Source organism: Microcaecilia unicolor, chromosome 2, assembly GCF_901765095.1.
Source record: "Microcaecilia unicolor chromosome 2, aMicUni1.1, whole genome shotgun sequence".
Taxonomy (NCBI): Eukaryota; Metazoa; Chordata; class Amphibia; order Gymnophiona; family Siphonopidae; genus Microcaecilia; species Microcaecilia unicolor.
This window is the reverse complement of record NC_044032.1, coordinates 493282266-493304800: the sequence shown is the minus strand read 5'-3', so window position 1 is coordinate 493304800 and position 22535 is coordinate 493282266. Positions and strand designations below refer to the sequence as shown.

The following is a 22535-nucleotide window of genomic DNA, read 5'->3' as shown; positions in this document are numbered from 1 at the left end:
ATAAAGTGCAAAGCTCTCTACTGCTTATAATCCAACATCTAGACAGAGAAAGAGAATGGGGGTGCAAGATTAGAACTTTTAAAATCTAGAAATACCTGGTCCAGATCTTTGGTATCCTGAGTTATCCTGATTACCTCCCAACGGACGGGGAGATGAGCGGTTGGCTTCTGTTAATTTACCGATATCTGATGGCAGCATTGACGGTGATGCTGGCAATAATGTGCTGTTAGGGCTACTTATATCTCCTTCAGCCACAAGAGTTAAGTCTGGTACAATGTCATCGTCTATAGTCTGTATGTTTCCTGTCTGCAATTCCCTTGAATGCCGTTCCCACCTTGGTAGACTTGCTTCCTGCAGAAGTGGAACTGGAGATAATGGTGTGCTGAAAGGAACACTGTAAGGTTTCTTACTGCCAAGTGGCAGAAAGGCTGGCTTTTCTTTACTATTATCTGAATAACTAGCCTTTGCAATGGGATTTTCAGGACAGTAGTGTGTGAATTCCAGTTTCCTACCATTTGGAGTGGAACAGGAATTGTTAGTTCTTTTGTCTTTTGTGTCACTTTTCACACTCTTCCTGTTGATAGTCTTTGGAGCAGTTGGAGTAGATGAGGATGGCTCAGGTACAGGAGCAGGAGTTAAACGAAGAAAATCAGGTAGGACAAGGTCTTCTTTTCTCAACAGCCCACGTTGATCCTCTGCTCTATTACTCTGAGCTTTGGAGATGAGCTCAAAAAATTCTAATGGAAGGGAAAATCAAACAATAACATAGTTGAAGAAAACCTGTAAGGATCATGTCTTTAGATGTCAACAGTTTATAGTTTGGACTCTATTATAGTCTTGCTCTGGTATATTGAATATGTATCACCTAGATTAAAGGGGACAGAAAATCTATCAGAGAAAATGTTATTTTCTATCCTCTAGAAGTGAGGCAAAGTACAATTAAGGTTCACTTCTTATTTTTAATTTATGGTTTTTAGCAGATGACTATGGGCTTCATTATGAATAAGTGGTTGAGAATGTCTGTCTGTCTAAATAGGGGCAAAATAACTCTTGATAATTTAATGGAACAGGACCAAATTTGGCATGGGGAAAAATATGGTGAAGACACATTAGATATGAAAATGGGCCAGACTGCATAAGTGTTTCAGATAAATAAAGCCCCTCCCACTACAAATGGCCCAATGCATTTCACTGCAGTGCCAGCTTCTGCAGCAGTGAAGGCAGTGCATGTAAATCTCTCTCATGAACATTCACTGTGGGTAATCTGAAAACCTGACTGGTTGGGGTGCCTCAAGGACCAGGTTTGGGAACCACTGAACTGCGCAAAATGTACAACGCTGTTACTGGTCCCCACGTCAAGAAAACATCTGCAGCAATGGCAGCACATACTCTCCACATGCAAATCATACGTATATACCTCCTGCACATGGAGGAATATCCCCAGTGTGGACAGTCATATCTCTTCTTAAGAGGGAGCCCAATTTCAGTGTGCCAGAGACAGAGCTCCTGGTTTTCCTGAGAAATTTTAAGCTCCACCACCAGCTTCCCCACCCCACAACGTCTCCATGAGGGCATGGAGATCCATTAGAGGCAACCTGGCAAGGTGAGCGTGAAACATTGTTCCCCAGGATCACAGCCCTACTCATGTGTATGCACCATACATAGGCAGGGTCATATACAGTGAGGTCCCTTTGTTGCAATACATGTTATTGATTTTTTTTATAAGAAAGAATAACAAAACATAGGTGAATATCAAGAAAGATGGAGACGCTATAACGGTCCGACGCAGAAGCCAGCCCCAGTGCTCCCGATAGAGACCACTGTGTCCCAAATGTATTGTCAGACCCTAGGACATAAAAAGGAAAGTAGATCCAGATTGGGATGGGAAGCCTTGCAGAAGAGCCTCAAGAAACATGGTCCCCTACGTCTATGTTGAATATCAGCCCTAGACACCCCAAGATATGCGAGAGAAACAACTGACTCTTGGAGAAGGACCTAAGCTCTATGGCGCACCGAGCTTAGTACCAGGAGGTCACGCCCTGGCTCAGCACCAAGTCCAGAGAGACGCACCTGGAACGAAGAACAAGGGGAACCCCCCCCACAGGCAGCAGTGCCCGAAAGGCAACCGCCGCAACCAACTCAGGCATGGAAAACAATGTCGCTCTAAAGTGGGACCTGAACCCACCTCTTAAGATTCTCAGATAAGGGTCCTAAACAGTAGGCCACCATGTGAGAGAAGCGTTCCCGCTCACTGGGAACTGATGCAACTCCCCATAGCCAACCTGAAAGCTGGCACCATGCAACAAACTTCCAACCAGTGCTCCTCCCAGGGGAGCTTTCCCAGGTGTGGAGACGGAGCAATTATGTGTCAAAGTGGTCAGTAAGCCACCAATCCAAGAGAACTCCTCCTCTACACGAGCCCCAGATAGCAGGCTGCCGCCTAGGTCTGCCAGTGGAGACCCCGCTGAAGCCGGAGAGGGATGTGCAGGAAATGAAAGAATCAGCCTGTGAATAGCCTTAGAGAGGACTCCAGGCCACCGCACTGCACACCACACCACACCCAAATTACAGGGGTATCAGCAGCTCCTCCAATCTCCCTACGGTGGGGCAGACACCAACCGACCTTGTCCAAAAGAAGGTTGCTAGAATGCCAGAAGCGTCTTCCCAGGCTCCAAATGAACCCAACTGCACTGTGAGGCAGATCCAAAGGAGCAAGGATGGGAGTCAATGCAATCCGTAAGGCTGTCTTAGCTGCCGACAGGGACCTGGTGTTTTTTTTTTTTTTTAGAAAGACAAGGATGGCAGCAACCGAAACGCTGGGGAACAAAGAAGCCACAGACTCCCCCACCCCCCAGGAAAAAACCTCCCACACCAGCTGAAAATGGAGAAGCACAGCTCCAAAAAAAACGGTTTGGGTGAGTCCAATACCGGCATTGCTCCTCTCTCTCTCTTGGCCCTCGCACAAACAAGATGGTCGCTGAAATGGCACTAAAAGTGATCCCACCCTGTGCTGCACCCACGTGGGAAAACCCAAACAGCTGAGGGCGCCGCGAATGCATCCCTGTACACCGAGAGGCTCACAGACTGCACAAAGACCCAGCAACACTCTCCATTATAGATGGCAGGAGCAGCAGGCAAGCACTTGGCTGCGAAAGAAAGAAATCACTACTGCAGAAAGCAGTACAGCAATAAGATAACTGTACACTCACCTCTGGTGCTGCTGGTAGGCACGCCTGCCTAATCAAGCTGTCTGGAGGTACATAGCTACCCTCACCTCTCTTAGCCATAATAGTGGGACCACCAGTATCTCTCCCCTGGAGCCCTAAGAAGGCTGCAAGCATAATGCTGTCAAAGGCTTTATTTTCTTGTGGTAAGAAAGCCAGCTGTCCCCTGTAGTGAGGAAGGAGAATGGGAAAGAGCTGGAGAGGGCAGAACAGTGGAGGAGGGACCTGGGGTGACCAGGTGTACCCCCTAAAGGTGGCACCGCTCAGCCATACATCCCCATAGCTCCACTTAACTGGGAGACCCAGACTGTAACCAAATGACACCAGGATCTGAGAGACCATCCATCCGCCTGTTGGAGATAGAGAATACTGACTGACCAAGGAGTATTCCATCCTATAAAACAGTGCAGTATCTGCTGCTGGCGCTAAGGAACATGTCTTAGAAAATAATAATCTATGTGACACCAAGAAGGCTCATCACCTGAACCCTGTCTCCACCAACCTTTGTTTTGTAGAAGATTTGGCATACACAAGGACCTTGAGGTGATCAGGTACCAGTATCATTAAGATATGGCATACAGATCCCGGCATCATCCGGCGCATTAGGGAGTGCCTCAGGGCCTGATGTAAATACCACTGACACTGCACCCCCATAATAGCTCTGTCCGGGGATCAAGGCCTGAGTATGCAGCTACCCTTATTACAGTGTGCCCCCCACCCCCATATATCCACTAGGATGTGCTGCAGCCAAACCCCAACATATGAGATGACATGGAAAGGAAGGGGGAGGGGATGTTGGACAACACCATCCTGTGACCCAAGGAAAAGTAGTCAGCATGCACACAGATACCAAGCACATTGTAGCAGCTATGACAGGGTTTAACCCTCCCCCCCCCCACCCAAAAAAAAAAACCTGCAGCCTGAAAAAAAATCACAGTGGGAATCAAACCCACATCCTGTGTATTGAGGGCCCACAGCCTTAACTCCTATACCACACACATACCTGACAAAGGAGTATGCAAGAAGGATAGTACACTGATCACAGAGGGCTGTCAGAGCACAAGTTGCCACCCATATGGATGGGGCTCACATGGGCCACACCCCACACTGACTGAATATAGCATCGTGAGGTGCAAAGTAAGGTATGCTGCTCTGTGAAACATCCCTCAAGGCTGAAGTTGGGGGCACTTCAAAACTCTACATTAGTGTACACAAATCCCTCCTTAGAGAAACTACCATATCTACATGGTGTCCAGAAGGATGGGAGGAGAGAAGATCAAACAGGTTCCCCTGTCATCTCCCAGCCAGTTGTAGGCCATGTAGACATGGGAACGCACACCACCCATATCTCTGACAAGAGCTGTAACAATGACCCCAGACAGGCAACAGTGCAGTGGTATACCTCTCAGCCAGTGACTGGTCACCCAGGGGCCTCCAGCAGGGCCAGGACTTATCTTGCATGCCTGTAGGAAGGCAACCCTCTCAGGGGACAAACATTTATCAGATCCTTGGCTCTGGGGTTCCCTGCTATGTCATCTCATTGGCGCCACAGATTACAAATGTCCCCTGGGTAACAACCAGCAGCCTCCAGCTGTCCCTGCCTTCTGATAGCCAGTTGCACCACTATGCAAGCCATGTAGGATGTGCTGTTCTCAACTGCAAAACTTTTAAACATACAGGTCACCCTCCAGCTGCCACTGCCCCCTTGTTCCAGAGCTTCCTTTCAATTGAAGGAGACTTGCCTCCTGTGCAATTGCACTGCATAGGTATTTAAATGTCTCTATCATATCTCCTCTTTCCCACATTTCTTCAAAAGTATACACACTGAGATCTTCAAGTCTGTCCCCTCCTGCTGCAGGTCACAAGACTGTGCACAGATGTGCAGCAGGAGCCATAAGAACAATGCAGGGGGGCAAATCCTCAATGAACTAAGGAAGTACCATGAGAGGCAGCAGCCTGAATGAAGGCCATGGACTGATTTTTGTTGGGTTTAACACTGTTTGCATTTGTATTTATTTTTTCAAATACAATGTTCACAGTTATTTCCATATAAAGGTCTCTGCCTTCACTCTCTAAAATAGTGTACAATCTCTGATCTGCAAGGCTGACAACTGCTGTGGTTGAAACACTCCTAAAGAAAGGGAGACTGTAGAATGGTGGTGGGGGTGGGGAAGTATCCAAAGGGCTCTCAGTGAACGCATTTAGAGCAGCTCCTTCTTAATGTCAAGTGCTCTACCAAAGGATCCAATGTGCCCTTAATCACATGAAGGCCCAGTGGGATTCGAATCTGCCACCATTGTTGCCAGGGTTGCGGTCTTCCCGCAACATTGGGCGGGGTTTCCGCCGGCAGCTGCGGACAAATTTCGGCGGCTGCGGGGTGCGGGTTTGGGCTGTTTATCTGTGGCCGCTGTGTGCTTTTTTTCGGGGGGCTTCTATTGGTCCAATTTGGTCCAATAGAAGCTTTTCCAAGGTTAACGACGTCAGGGGCCATGTCAGGGGGCGGGATTGGTGACGTGGGAGGCGGGGCTGGTGACGGTGGGGGCGGGGCTGGTGACATTGGGGGCGGGGTTGGTGACGTGGGAGGCGGGGTTTTACTTTGGGCGTTTTTTGGGCGGGTTTAGGGCTGGGAAAATTTTTCCCATTTGGCAACCTTGTCTGCCACCTCCAGGATGTCACAACATACTCCAAACCATTATACCATGCAGGGCCGTGCCTAGGGTCTCTGGTGCCCCCTGCAGACTATCAGTTGGCGGCGGCGGCGTCCCCCCCCCCCCCCGGTTGGCACAAGATGCAAAGGAAATAGGAGCTGAAAGATGGAGTACATCTTTGTGGGATTGCTCAACAAATAGAGGGTTTACAACCACTTAGCTTTTCGTGCTTTCATGTTCACTGGACACATATATCATTCTCAATAGCAATCATGGCAAGGCTTACAAGCCTTTCTTGCGAAATACTTGATCGCAAATAATTTTTTATGATTTTTAACCATAAAAATGATCGCTCACCACTTGCCACACTAACAGGAATTGTCAGCAATATTCTTAGAAACAAACTGCTATACATTGCAAAATAAGATAGCAGATGTAAATTCTCAAAGTGGACATATTCCAAACACTAAAATGAAAATAAAATGATTTTTTTTCTACCTTTGTTGTCTGGTGACTTTCTTTTTCTGATCATGCTGGCCCAGTATCTGATTCTGCTGCTATTTGTCCTCTTAACTCCGTTTCCAGGGCTTCCTTTCCATTTATTTCTTTACTTTCCTCCATTTCTTGCTCTATATCCATAAGTAAAAGCTGGGTCCTCCGCAGACTTGACTGTCCAGTGGATCCAGCTTCTGCCTATTTTCTCCATCCATGTGCAGTTTTTCTCCTCTCTTCCTTTTCCCTCATCTCATCTCCTTCCTCTCTCTTCCCTCCCCTCCATCCATGCCCAGCATTTCGTCTCTCTCCCTTCCCCTCCATCCATATGCATCTCCTTCCTCTGTCTTCCCTTCCCTCCCCTCCATCCATGTCCAACAATTCTCCTCTCTCCCCTCCATGTCCAGCAATGTCTCCTCTCTCCCTGGGCCCTTTCCTCCCATCCATGTCCATCCTTGTCCCTCTCTGCCCTTCCCTCCTCCATCCATATCCAGCAATTATCCTCTCTCCCCTCCCCTCCTTTTTCAGCAATTTCTCCTCTCCCTGGGCCCTGCCCTCCCATCCATGTCCCTCTCTGCCCTTCCCTTACCTCAGCTCCGCGCTGCCCTGGGGGCTTTAAATCTTTTACCTCCGACGGTCGCAGCAGCTGAGCAGCGTCAGTGAAAGCGCTGCCGAGACTCCAGCCTCCCTTTGTTCCCTCAGTGCCCCGCGAAGGGGAGGCTGGAGACGTCTGCAGCACTTTCACTGACGCTGCTCAGCTGCTGCGACCGTTGAAGGTAAAAGATTTAAAGCCCCCAGGGCGGCGCAGAGCTGAGGTAAGTGGCGAGGGTAAGCACCGCGACGGCGCCCTCCACAGGTCGGCGCCCCCCTGCGGTGCTTACCCCGCTTACTGTGTTGGCACGGCCCTGATACCATGCCTCCAGTAGCTAGAAAAAAAAGGTTACAGGGAATGTGTAATGAGCTACAAAAGCTAGCCTTTGAACCTACATTGCCCACTTCAGCATCTGACACAGGTGTAAAGTATATGGAAGCTGATATCAGGTCCACACTGGGGGGGGGGGGGGGGGGGGGGACCACACACATATGACTGCAGTCTCCCTTTTCTATGAAAAAAAACTGTAAACGTATTTGTAACAAAAACACTATAAACTATATGCACTGGTGCTAGTTCACTGGCCTCATTGAAGCTAATGCCGCTGCTCACAGAGAATCCTGAGCTCTACCAAAATCTGGCCCTGTGTGTGTCATTGGGCCACCAACTCCTGCTGCAAGTCTCTGTGCATGATGAGAATTGCAGCAGGAGCAGGACCAGGGTATCTCTTTTGGGGGGGGGGGGGCTCACCAGCAGGTGTGGTGGCCGTTTAAGTGCAGCCCTCAGCTGCTGTGGCCTCCAGCATAGCTGACAGGGGTGGGGCTGTTCCAGCACCCCTTCTTCGCCTTCCAGTGAGAACATGTCCCTCCAGGGGTCCTCCCTCCCCCTCAGCCTCCAGATGTTGTGGGATATAGGCCTGTTGTGGGGTGTGTGCCACCTCCCAGGGCCCAGGCTCCATGATCACTTCCTCCAATACTCTCTCTTGGGGGCAACCCGGTCCTAGAAGGCCAGCTCCTGGATGGGCAGGTCCTGGGTGGCCTGGTCCAGGGCAGACTGGTCCTGGGTGGCCTGGCCAGCAGCTGGAGGGTGCCCTGTGTATTTAACAGATTTTGCAACTGAGATCAACACATCCTACATGGCTTGTATAGCGGTGCAGCTGGTGGGAGGCAAGGACAGGGTGAGGGAAAACTGGGGGCAGTTTTTGTTGTCTGAGGTATGGCACCAACAAGATGACATAGCAGGGAACTCCGGAGGCAATGATATCAGAGTTGTTTGTCCCCCAAATGGGTTTTCTGGCTATGGGCATGCAGAAGGCACTGGGTGAGCAGGCACTGGCTGGGAGGTAGTATGGCACTGACAGTTGCAAAGATGGGCCCATTGTTACTGTTTTTTTCATGGATGTGTTATATATGCATCCTCATGAAGATGGCAGGGGAACCTGTTTGAGCCGCCTATCCTTCTAGCCACCTCTGCTGAGTCACCCAGGAGATAGGCAATTTAGAGATATCAAGATGAAAAAACAAGGTTTGGGGACATCCATCTGTGAGGTACTCATGCTAGCTGGTTTAGGGCCCTCACTGATGGCAGTGGCTGCATATCACTCTATGACTCACGCCCATACTTTGGGGGTGCCCAAGGGGGGGGGGGGGCAAGCATGTGTATAGGTGGGAGTTTCTATAACAGCAGGTTGGGGGCCCACTATAATGTGGAGATTTCAGGGGTCCCCAGCTTAGGCTTTGAGAGATGTATCACAGGGCAGCATACCGAACTCTGGAGCTCACAATGGTATATCCAATAAATGTGGGTTAGGGGGCATGACAAACCATCCATTTGGGGTGCAACTGATACTGTAATGACCATCTGTAGTTAGTGTACTGTCCTCCTTGAACACTTTGTCAGATACGTGTTTGATGTAGGGGTTAGGGCTATGTGCCCTGAATGAAGGGGATGTAGGTTTGATTCCATTACTAAATGGGAAAAATCCACAATTCCAGGAATAACATGTATAGAATGTTTGTACGTTTGGGAAGCTTGCCAAGTGCCCTTGGCCTGGATTGGCCGCTGTCTTGGACAGGATGCTGGGCTCGATGGACCCTTGGTCTTTTCCCAGTGTGGCATTACTTATGTACTTATGTCTCTGGCACACTGAAATTAGGCTCCCTCCGAAGAGGCATGTCTGTCCACACTAAGGAAAATTCCTCTACGAACTGGAGGTATATATGTATATTTTGCATGTGGGGAGAACATGCTGCCATTGCTGCAGATGTATTCTTGATGCGGGGACCAGTACTGGCATTGCACCTTTTGAGTAGCATATTTTCGATTGGTGGAAACGTTTATCTCCGAATGTCTATTATGCTTGCAGGGCTTCTTCTTTGTAAACTTTATTTTTGAATATCATAAAACATGTAGTTTTTTCTTCCATTATGGACTTGCATATTTAAATGTTTTCCAATAAACAATTATTTCGCCATTTCAACGTTATATCGAAAATGTCCCTCTATATGGTTCAAATATTTTCGTGTTAGAAACATGCTGACCTGCCTCTTATTCTACTTTTTGCACATTCGTTTCTTTTGAAAATGAGCCCCATATTATCATACTTGGTTTCATTTTTTTTCTTTCCAAACAATGTTTAGGAGCTGTTTCTTTTCAAACTGTATCTTCCGCTCAGAAGACTACAGTCTGCTTATAAAACGTTTAAAACTAAATAACAGTGAAACTAAATTAATGTTATAACTGATACCTGCATCACAACTGACAAGTAGAAAGGGTGACATTTTAGATAGCCTTGGTTCAAGCCCCATCCAGTTCTTTACTAAAGGTGTCTACTTTGCCATTTCCCATCCTCCCCTTCCCCTCCAAAGCCCTCGCTAACTATAAAAAGTGGAAAAGTCTAACACCCCCTCCCCTTCTCCAAAAGACCTACTTCCAGACAAAGTTTGGTGCAGCACTTAGTTGTAGGTTGTTTCTTAACAGGTTCAACTGAGGCAACTCTTAGATGATGACTCTTGACTCAGTCTTGTCCAGTTTGATATATTCTTTATGGTGGTTACTGTTGTTTTCTAGTACTGTTATAATGATGTCTCCCTGCATAATCTATCTGAGCAATTTGTTACCACATTGCCCTTTTGTTTCCTCTGCTCTCCTTGATTTTTTTTCTGTCTCTCTTGACAGAATACTCTTTGTTTCTCTTTCTTTGCTGGTACAAGGTCATTATTTTGGATGTTCACTGCCTTTTTGTTTCAATTGAAAGCCAGTTAACCAAATTAAAAAATATTAACCATGGAAATCTGTACATTCATCTACTCAGAACCAATAAGAAGACAGCAAAAATAACTAGGTTATGATACCCTACAAGAAATTTCTCAGACTAGAATCTGGAATATATCCTTAGCAACGCAGACAGTAATAACTGGGCGGACAGGATGGACCAATTGATTTTACATATTAACATTGTGGCTGGTTGTAGATAAAACAGCGGTTTGTGTTTTTTCATTAGAGAACGTCAGACACTTTAAAACGCTCTCCAAGTTCTAGGACAGTTGCAACAACTGCAGGAAAAGCCATCTCCCCAGTCAGTTGCTTGAAGTACAATGTTTTCCAATCTGGTCCATCAGTGACATAAGTACTACAATTAGCTATTTGGAATTCTGAAAGACTATATAAAGTATATGATATGAATAGTTTCTTTTTACAGCTAATGTGAAACCACTGACGTCATCTTTATTTAAAATCATTCTAGTTTGTCTAAAGATATACATACCCTCTGCTTCATCCAAACTGATTTTCACATGGGATTTTTTCCCGGCCTTTGCCATAGATTCCTGTTTCTTGAAACTCCGAGCATCCCTAGCATTTTTTCCATTTTCTCCTTTTAATCTAATAGACGAAGATTTTATCAACGTTCTTTCCTCTCCCTGGATTGTAAAACAAAAAAAGTTAAAGGACTATTTTTAATTTTAAACAATCATTTAAAAAAAAACCGGCTGGAGAGAAAAATGAATCATGTAAAATAGGTCATAACAAAAGCATACATTTCTGATTGAGCTCAATAAAAATGTATGGGCCACAACTTAAAACAACTTATGTGGTCAGCAGCAGATGTTGACCGAATGGGTGGTTCTTAAAATTTTTCAGCGCCTGGATAAATTTTGGCCATGTAAATAACTATGGGGCCCTTTTACAAAGGTGCGTAAGGGCCTACGCGCATCCAGCGTGTACCAAGTTGGTATTACTGCCCAGCTACCACATGCCCCGGGAGGTAATTCTGAATTTAGTGCACGCCGAAAACACGCAGTAGAAAATATTTTCTATGCGTGGTGTTTACCCAGCGGTAAACAGAAGTGGGACTGCGATGCTTGCCTACCGCCCAGGTAGCACGTGAGACCTTACCGCTAAGTCAATGGGTGGCAGTAAGGTCTCAGGTCGAAAATTGACATGTCCATTTTCCAGCCCCTTACAAAACGGCCCTTTTTCTAGGACGCGGTAAAAACTGGCCTGGCATGCGCCCAAAAGATGTGCTTGCACTGCCGCAGGTCACTTTTTGCCGTGGCTTAATAAAAGGGCCCCTAGGGGAGTAATTTCACAAATTTTTTTTCCTTCAGTACAGCATATTTTACAGATAGAAAAGGCCTTTTATAAAGTCAGCAGCTGTAAATGTGCATAAAAAATACAGGTGCAAAAAAGATTGCACGTACATTTATGTGGACTGTGTATCCAAGGGGCAAATCTTGAGTGGAACAGACACTCAATATGATGTGCATAAAATAGGTGCTAACATTTACATACATACATGATTAGAATACTAGCATGTACATCCATACAGTGGGGGAAATAAGTATTTGATCCCTTGCTGATTTTGTAAGTTTGCCCACTGACAAAGACATGAGCAGCCCATAATTGAAGGGTAGGTTATTGGTAACAGTGAGAGATAGCACATCACAAATTAAATCCGGAAAATCACATTGTGGAAAGTATATGAATTTATTTGCATTCTGCAGAGGGAAATAAGTATTTGATCCCTCTGGCAAACAAGACCTAATACTTGGTGGCAAAACCCTTGTTGGCAAGCACAGCGGTCAGACGTCTTCTGTAGTTGATGATGAGGTTTGCACACATGTCAGGAGGAATTTTGGTCCACTCCTCTTTGCAGATCATCTCTAAATCATTAAGAGTTCTGGGCTGTCGCTTGGCAACTCGCAGCTTCAGCTCCCTCCATAAGTTTTCAATGGGATTAAGGTCTGGTGACTGGCTAGGCCACTCCATGACCCTAATGTGCTTCTTCCTCCAAACACAGCGAGTTGAGTTCATGCCAAAGAGCTCAATTTTTGTCTCATCTGACCACAGCACCTTCTCCCAATCACTCTCGGCATCATCCAGGTGTTCACTGGCAAACTTCAGACGGGCCGTCACATGTGCCTTCCGGAGCAGGGGGACCTTGCGGGCACTGCAGGATTGCAATCCGTTATGTCGTAATGTGTTACCAATGGTTTTCGTGGTGACAGTGGTCCCAGCTGCCTTGAGATCATTGACAAGTTCCCCCCTTGTAGTTGTAGGCTGATTTCTAACCTTCCTCATGATCAAGGATACCCCACGAGGTGAGATTTTGCGTGGAGCCCCAGATCTTTGTCGATTGACAGTCATTTTGTACTTCTTCCATTTTCTTACTATGGCACCAACAGTTGTCTCCTTCTCGCCCAGCGTCTTACTGATGGTTTTGTAGCCCATTCCAGCCTTGTGCAGGTGTATGATCTTGTCCCTGACATCCTTAGACAGCTCCTTGCTCTTGGCCATTTTGTAGAGGTTAGAGTCTGACTGATTCACTGAGTCTGTGGACAGGTGTCTTTCATACAGGTGACCATTGCCGACAGCTGTCTGTCATGCAGGTAACGAGTTGATTTGGAGCATCTACCTGGTCTGTAGGGGCCAGATCTCTTACTGGTTGGTGGGGGATCAAATACTTATTTCCCTCTGCAGAATGCAAATAAATTCATATACTTTCCACAATGTGATTTTCCGGATTTAATTTGTGATGTGCTATCTCTCACTGTTACCAATAACCTACCCTTCAATTATGGGCTGCTCATGTCTTTGTCAGTGGGCAAACTTACAAAATCAGCAAGGGATCAAATACTTATTTCCCCCACTGATATGTGTGCAAATGGCAAATATCTGTCTAAATGCTATTCTGTATATACATGCATATCTTATACAGAGGGGCATAATCGAACGAAAACGTCTATCTCCATGGGCGTTTATCTCCGAGAACGGGTCCATGAATGGGCGGACCGAACCGTATTTTCGAAAAAAATAGACGTCCATGTTTTATTCGACAATTTGTGAGCTGGGCGTTTTTGTTTTTCAGCGATAATGGAAAATGAAAGCGCCCGGCTCAAAAACGAATAAATCCAAGGCATTTGTTCGTGGGAGGGGCCAGGATTCGTAGTGCACTGGTCCCCCTCACATGCCAGGAACCAACCGGGCACCCTAGGGGGCACTTTTACAAAAACAAAAAAAAAGGTAAAAGAGTTCCCAGGTGCATAGCACCCTTCCCTTGTGTGTTGAGCCCCCCAAATCCCCCTCAAAACCCACTGTCCACAAGTCTACACCATTACTATAGCCCTAAGGGGTGAAGGGGGGCACCTACATGTGGGTACAGTGGGTTTGGGGGGGGTTGAACGACTAAGCATTAAGCAGCACAATTGTAACAGGTGGGGGGGGGGGGATGGGCCTGGGTCCACCTGCCTGAAGTCCACTGCACCCCCTAACAACTGCTCCAGGGACCTGCATACTGCTGCCAGGGAGGTGGGTATGACATTTGAGGGTGAAAATAAAAAGTTGTGAAACATCAATTTTTGTGGTGGGAGGGGGTTAGTGACCACTGGGGAGTCAGGGGACGTCATCCCCGATTCCCTCTGGTGATAATCTGGTCATTTAGGGCACTTTTTGGGGCCTTATTCGTGAAAAAACAGGGTCCAGGAAAAGTGCCCTAAATTCTAACTACAAACGCATACTTTTTTTCCATTATCGGCGAAAGGCGCCCATCTCTGTTCGGGTGATAACCATGCCCCAGTCCCACCTTCACCACGCCTCCGACACGCCCCCGTCAACTTTGTACGCTTCCGCGATGGAGTGCAGTGGAAAACGTCCAAGTTCGGCTTTCGATTATACCGTGTTATTCGTTTTTGTGAGATAAACGTCCATCTCCCGATTTAGGTCGGAACTTGGGCGTTTTTCTCGTTCGATTATAAGCAGGATAGTATGTATTTTCACAAGTAAGCTTATATGTAGGCAGTGTGTGTATTCAGCATTGGCGGGACTCATCCTTACGTGTATGTCAAACTTATAGAATACTAATAAAGTTTTAAAAAAACAAAACATTAAATACATAAGAATTGCCATACTGGGACAGACGAAAGGTCCATCAAGCCCAGCATCCAGTTTCCAACAGTGGCCAATCCAGGTCACAAGTATATTTTATGCTGTTTATCCTAGTAATAAGAAGTGGATTTCCCCCAAATCATTTTAATAATGGCTAATGGACTTTTCTTTTAGGAAGCTACCCAAACTATTTTTACACCCCACTAAGCTAACTGCTTATACTACATTCCCTGACAAAAAATTCCACAGATTAATTACACATTGAGTGAAGAAATATTTTCTACAATTCGTTTTAAATGTACTACTTTGTAGCTTCATTGTGTGCCCCCTAGTCCTAATATTTTTGCAAAGAGTAAACAAGCGATTCATGTCTACCTGTTCCATTCCACTCATTATTATACAGACCTCTATTATATCTCACCTCAGCCGTCTCTTCTCCAAGCTGAATAGACCTAGCCGCTTTATCCCTTCCACATAGGGAAAGGGAAATGGGACTTCATATACCGCCTTTCTGTGGTTTTTGCAACTACATTCAAAGTGGTTTACATATATACAGGTACTTATTTGTACCTGGGGCAATGGAGGGTTAAGTGACTTGCCCAGAGTCACAAGGAGTTGCAGTGGGAATCAAACCCAGTTCTCCAGGATTAAAGTCCGCTGCACTAACCACTAGGCTACTCCTCCGTCCCATCTCCTTTATCATTTTCGTTGCCCTTCTCTGTACCTTTTCTAATTCCACTGTATTTTTTTTTTGAGATGCGGTGACCAGAATTGCATACAATATTCGAGGTGCGGTCACACCATGGAGTGATACAAAGGCATTATAACGTCCTCATTTTTGTTTTCCATTCCTCTCCTAATAATACCTAACGTTCTATTTGCTTTCTTAGCCACCACCCCACACTGAACAGTGGGTTTCAATGTATCATCAACGATGACGCCTAGATCTCTTTCCTGGTCGGTGACTCCTAATGTGGAACCTTGCATTATGTAGCTATAGTTCAGGTTCCTCTTTCCCACATGCATCACTTTGCATTTGCTTACATTAAACGTCACCTGCCATTTGGATGCCCAGTCTCCAAGTCTTGTCCTCTTGTAATTTTTCACAATCTTCTTGCGATTTAACAACTTTAAATAACTTTGCATCGCCAGCAAATTTAATTAACTCACTAGTTACTTGCATCTCTAGATCATTTATAAATATGTTAAAAAGCAACGGTCCCAGCACAGACCCCTGGGGAACCCCACTATCTACCCTTCTCCATTGAGAATACTGACCATTTAACCCTACTCTCAGTTTTCTATCATTTAACCAGTTTTTAGTCCACAATAGAACACTACCTTTTATCCCATGACTCTCCAATTTCTTCTGGAGTCTTTCATGAGGTACTTTGTCAAATGCCTTTTGAAAATCCAGATACACAATACTGACCAGCTCACCTTTATCCACATGTTTGATGAGGCAAGATTTCCCTTCACTAAATCCATGTTAGCTTTGTCTCATTAATACATGCTTTTGAACATGCTCTGTAATTTTATTCTTTATAATAGTCGCTACCAATTTGCCCTGCACCAACGTCAGGCTCACCGGTCTACAATTCTCCAGATCACCGCTGGAACCTTTTTTAAAAATCTGCGTTACATTGGCCACCCTCCAATCTTCTGGTACCATGGTTGATTTTAAAGATAAATTACATATTACTAACAATAGTTCTGCAAGTTCATTTTTCAATTCTATCAGTACTCTGGAATGAATACCATCCAGATCCCACAAAAGTCAGTCCAGACAATAGTACTACTACTTCTCATTTCTATAGTGCTACTAGACGTATACAGCACTGTACACTTGAACATGTAAGAGAGTCCCTGCTTGACAAAGCTTACAATCTAATTAGGATAAATAAAGGATAAGGGAATTATTTAAGGTGGGAATGATAAAACAGACATGGGTACTGAAAAGGTGAATAGGAGTTAGGACCCAATGTAATATAATAATTTATTCAAGAAAACATATAAAAAAACAACCATGTTATTGTCTGTTACATTAGGTCTTACTCTCTACTGTCTGGAATTATAGAATACTATAAGTTACACTCACTAAAGTGCAATCATTTGTGCCAGCTCTATGGCTGCTGTGGGTGTTTGTGCCTAAATTATAGGTACATATCTTAACTGTTATGCTAGTAAAACATAACATAAGAACATAAATGCTGCCATACTGGGACAGACCAAAGATCCATTAAGCCCAGCATCCAGTTTCCAACAGTGGCCAATCTAGGTAACAAGTATCTGGCAAGATCCCAAAACAGTACAATACATTTTGTGCTGCATATCCTAGAAATAAGGAGTAGATTTTCCCCAAGTCCATCTTAATAATGGCTTATGGACTTTTCTTTTAGGAAGCTATCCAAACCTTTTTTTAAAACCCTGCTAAGCTAACTGCTTTTACTACATTCTCTGGCAATGAATTCCAGAGTTTAGTTACAAGTTGAGTGAAGAAATATTTTCTCTGATTTGTTTTAAATTTACTACTTTGTAGCTTCATTGTATGCCCCCTAGTCCTAGTATTTTTGGAAAGAGTAAACAAGTGATTGATGTCTACCTGTTCCACTCCACTCATTATTTTATAGACCTCTATCATATCTCCCCATAGCCGTCTTTTCTCCAAGCTGAAGAGCCCTAGCTGCTTTAGCTTTTCCTCACAGGGAAGTTGTCTCATCCCCTTTATATCTGTTGCCCTTCTCTGTACCTTTTCTGATTCCACTACATCTTTTTTGAGATGCAGTGACCAGAACTGCACATAGTATTCGAGGTGCAGTCGCACCATGGAGCGATACAAAGGCATTATAACATCCTCATTTTTGACAAGTAGGTGCCTATTTATAGGCGTATAGACTTGTCCTCTTTATGAGTACACATATAGAATATATGCACATGTTTACATCATTTTCTTTTTTTATTTTATTTATTTAAATTTTCCAATATATCACCACATAAAGTGAATATGCAATCGGCATTATTTAACATTAGGAAACAAAAATGATAAGTATATATCTTTACAGCCCATTTGTCCACAAGTTAAAGAAATTTGATTCCAAGATTAAGGAAATTAAAAAAGAAAAAAAATACAAAAATTAATAATCAATAGATGCTTCCTCTGGTTCAGACCCCAGCCTGCTAAATTAGGGAAGGTTTACTATATTCACATCAACTCTTGCATCAATAAACTCTTTGAACTGTTTTGGATCTACAAACTGAAAATGTTTACCCTCAAGCATCACATTACAAAAACAAGGAAATCGCAAAACAAAATTTGCTCTCAATGCCACCACCCTGGGGCAAAGTTCCAAAAAGGCCCTTCGTCTCATCTGTGTAGGCCGTGAGAGATCTGGAAAGATACGGACCTTTGAGCCCAAAAACAGATTTTCTAAGTGTCTCAACGAAAGCCGTAGTACGGCATTCCTATCAGGCTCCAACGCAAAAGTGGCAAGCAGAGTTAACCTCTGAGTAACTATTTCTAATGAGCTTTCTAGGAATGAGGTAAGATTCATTCCCTCCCCTATTACGGGGGGGGTTTCCCACCACCACTCCAGTACTCCCGATGTAATAAGCCCGTGTAATGGGAGGGAGTGAGTCCTTGTCCATTCCCAGGATGTCCACCAAATATTTTTTAACCATCTCCAAAGGAGAAATTAACGGCGATTTGGGAAAATTAAGAAACCTAAGGTTAAGCCTTTTAGTCTGATTTTCAAGTCATTTATGTAGGAAATTATTGTCTTTAACCAAAGCTGTTTCTATAGATCCCATTTCTTGAATTTTGATATCCACACGTTCCAATTTCTGGGTTTGCTGTGCAGTCACTTGTGCTTGAAGCAGGGCAGCCTCAGAAAGAACTTCAATATCAGAAGAATTCTGCTTTAAAGTAGTTTGCATAGAGGTTTGGATATTGTAAACCATATCCCATAGTGACTCCAGCGTCACAATTGCTGGTCTAATTACTCCACTAGCCACAGGAGGAGATTGAGGTAGACTATCAGCCCGAGCTAACTTGGAAAGAATAGCTTGAGGCAATACCTTTGAAGCCTGTTGTAGTAATGTTTCCCCGAAGTTGAGAATCTATCTCAGTTGCTGCAGTCACACCCTCAGACAGGACCAGCTGAGCCACTTCGGCGTCTGTCTCTGTTTGAACAGCCAGCAACTCTCTTCCAGGCTGGGGAGGTGCAATTCGCTCCACAAGGCTCAAGGAAGCCCCGTTTCCACTCTCGACTCCGAAGGGCCGAGCGCTGCAGTGGGGGTCGAGGTTCCCTGAGGACCCGGTTGCTGCCTGGGAAATTGCAGGGTTGTTTGTTTCATCGTTGAGGAGGTCACAGGAACCGAGGGAAATTCCCTTACCTTCCCCCTCCGCTTCCCCATGGTTAACGAGGCTACAGAGGCACCGAGAGAAACTCACAAACACAGCAGCCTCCAGGAGCAAACACAGGTGCGTCTATTCACAGCGCCATCTTGGAGATCCATGTTTACATCATTTTCAAAGCAGGTTTGAATTTGTGTACTATAGGTGCTGGTTCTGGGTGCCTCTTATAAAGGCACACAGATGCCTAGGCTGCCTTTATAAAATAGGCTTAAAATAGACTTGTCGCCCAGGTTATAAAATGAATTCCAACATGACCAAAGTTTATCTATATAGCGACAGAAGGGGTAGTCCAGGGCAGAGTCTGTATAATTCGAGTTATACAGACTTGTACTTCAGTGACCATTTAAAGGTAGATTTTAGATAGAATGGTGATATCAGAATTAAGACGCTCAGATTAGGAAATCTTAAGATCCAGTAGTGTTTTAGAAAAGATCTGATGACGTAGAGCTTTCTCTAAAATACATGTCTAGAACATCAAAGGGAGGCAATTTGGCAACATAGTATGTATGATGGTATTTCAGATCACGTGTAAATACTGACAGTTAGATGTGTATGTCTGCCATTTTAGAAATCTACATGTGGAAAAATTATGTCTTACCTGATAAATTTTCTACCATCCAGAACACATAGGTAATATTTGTCAGAGAAGTGCTGAAAGCTCTCTTTATTAGGGCACCTTGCAGCCTTAGCTGTTCAGAATTTTAAATGTTAAAGCAAGCAATGGCCTCTAAAGTGTTTCCACCCACTTACTAATCCTCCAAAAGTTGCAAGATAAAGTTTGGCACTGCTAGAGTTAGATTTTTGAGTTTGTTAAGGTCTCTAGTCATAGGCAGAGAGCATATGATTAGAAAAGGAGAGTGTATGGACTAGTCTGGTAGGAATAAAGGAAAGAAAATTATCAGGTAAGACACAATTTCTCCTTCCTTAGTGTCCTTACCAGACCAAGCCATGTAGGATCTAACAAAGCAGTCTGCAGGATGGGTGAGATCCAAACTGCGTTTCCTTTGAGGCCAATATTGGAAGCCGATCTAGCCCAGCAAAATACAATATAAAGAGTATGTTGCTACTCCAAATACTAGAGAGACCTTTTAGAGAACGGGTTACCAAATGTGGACTGGGGACCCCTCAACCAGTTGGGTATTTAGGAAATCCACTATAAATATACATGAGATTGATTTCATACATTGTAGAATTAGCACATGTTAATCAGTCTCATGCATATTCACTGCAGATAACCTAAAACTCAACTGACTCAAACGGCAGATGACATTTAATGTGAGCAAGTGCAAAGTGATGCCTGTGGGAAAGAGGAACCCAAACTATAGCTACGTGATGCAAGGTTCCACATTCGGAGTCATTGCCCAGGTAAAGGATCTAGATGTCATTGTTGATGATACGTTCAAAATCCTCTGCTCAGTGTGCAGCAGCTGCAGCTAAGAAAGCAAATAGAATGTTTGGAATTAGTAGGAAAGGAATGGAAAACAAAAATGAGAATGTTATAATGCCTTTGTATCGCTCCATGGTGCAGCCACACCTCAAATACTGTGTGCAATTCTGGTCACCTCGTCTCAAAAAGATATAGCAGAATTAGAAAAGCTACAGAGAAGGGCGACGAAAAGGATAAACAGGATGGGGCAACTTCTGTTCTGCCACCATGTGCATGGAATTGTATTCTTCAAGTGTCCAAATAATGTGCATGGAGGCAGGCCGTTTGTTGTTAATGTGAATGTGTCGAGCATTGATGTAACAGATTACACGCGCTGTTTGTTGTTTATGTGAATGTGTTGAGCATTGATGTAACAGATCACCCGCCCTTCTTCTCATGAAACATCAGATACAGGAAAAGCCTGCACTTTTGAAGAGAACTATGCTGGACAGGGCGGTGGAACAGGTTCCAGGAGAGACAATGATGTTTCCACTCCCAGGACTGCGGTTGCTCCTCCAGTTATGCAGTCAGCGGGAGAACCCACACCAGCATTCAACAGATTTCAAGTGGTGAAGCATTCAATGCTCTGCTGAGCCCACCCGAACCACTCCTTTACGTTTCTTATGTGGCATCAAGACAAGGAACCAAGGTAACAAACCGGCAAACACAGAGCAACGCTCTCACTCATTGCTCACGCAGCCATCTTGACTCCTCCCCCAGCATGAACTAAATTTTTAAGGTGCACTAAAGAATCAAATGTGTGTTCTGACATACATGCACATCCTCTCTGCCCACAGGCAACATAGACACACATGCAAACTCCCCCTTGCCCACAGGCAACACAGACACACAGAGAGACAGAGAGGCAGAGAGGCTGGAAAGAATTCCATTAGGTATGCTTACAGACCCTCCTCACTTGTTTCGTTTTAAAGGAGAAAGACATGATTAAAATAGGAAGCAAAGTGAGGAAAGCAAAATATTTTAAGGAAAAGAATTACCGTATTCGAGCGATTTCTTGAACCTGTGATCACAGTTGTACTTTGTTTCACTGAAGCACCCTTTTGATTGCCTGAAAATATTAAAACATGCAACATAGATCTGAAATCAATAATATTCATATATTTATAGTAACAGAATTAGTATTAGAATTTCATTTTCTTAAGAATTTCTTCTATGTTGTATTAAATATGAAAAAATTCTTAGCAAATTTTATTTATTTATTAGGATTTATTAACTCCATTTTGTGATTGATCTTCACAGTCCAAGTTCCTCTTTTGCTAGAGAAATAGCTAAGAAAAGCATAGAAGAAAACAACAGCAGAGGTGAGGAGATCAAATTGTGTGCCAGTCTATGAGATGAACTAGTTACCCCATGTAGTCTTTGAGCAAAAAATTATGCCTGAGACGGGGTTCTGAGGTTTTTTCTTTCTTCATGATACTTTTAGAATTGTTTGATTTTCGGTGTTTCTCACGAAAACAGTGGAGTTAAATAATATATTTTAAAGTATCGGGTTTGATTCCCACTGCAGCTCATTGTGACTTTGGGCAAGCCACCTAACTTCTATTGTCCCAGGTACAAAATGAGTACCCGTATATAATATATAAACCATTTTGATTGTAACCAGTGCTTGATATACCAATGAAATGTGGTATATCAAATCCCATTCCCTTTCCAACAACCATCCCTCAAACAGGCTTACTTGTCCACAATATGCTGAATCTGATCTATCCCTCTTGCTGCATCTTGACCTTGTATTTAGAGGTTTTATGGTCTTCATACTAAAGTTGATGCTGCTTAACCACTCCCACTATCTTGGGGATTCCCATTCAGTATTGATACTGCTTTAAACCATTTCCACTGCCTAGGGATCTTCCAGCCAATGTTAGTTCCATCTTGCTGCCTTTGGCTCCTCTAGCCAATGTTACTGTTGCTATAACCCATTTCCAGTGCTTTGGGCTCTTCCAATCAAAGCTGTTGCCACTTTAAGCCACGCTCATTGCCTCAGGGCCATCATCGCAGCACATCATCTGTTGTCTATCCATTTGACAGCTCTCATCCAAGTTGTCCATGCATGCATCTTATTTGTCCAACTTACTGGACTCATCACTACAGATTCCCATGTTGGGTCAAATGACCCAGGGCCAGGACAATAACCTGGAACACATAAAGCAGGACTGTCTTTGCCCCTCTCCTTCTGCATTAGGCTTTTCCAGTCAATGTCTGCTGGCTGGGGTTCTGCCAGCCAATGTAGCAGCCTCTTTAAGCCATTTCCTACTGCCTTGGGCTCATCCAGTTAATTTTACTGCCACTTTTACTCACTCCCACTGCCTAGGGCTCTACCAAACAACACTGCTGT

At 44.4% G+C, this 22535-nt stretch overlaps 1 protein-coding gene across 1 annotated transcript in view; it reads right to left on the bottom strand.

Annotated features, from left to right (window-relative positions):
* Positions 1-22535, bottom strand: part of RGS12 (regulator of G protein signaling 12) — a 331188-nt gene that overhangs the window by 59279 nt on the left and 249374 nt on the right. Inside the window, exons 15-17 of the mRNA XM_030191139.1 lie at positions 21178-21248; positions 10723-10876; positions 96-737 (exon numbers count right to left, since the gene is read on the bottom strand). Of these exons, the coding sequence (XP_030046999.1) occupies positions 96-737; positions 10723-10876; positions 21178-21248 (867 nt within the window). The remainder of the gene's footprint in view (positions 1-95; positions 738-10722; positions 10877-21177; positions 21249-22535) is intronic.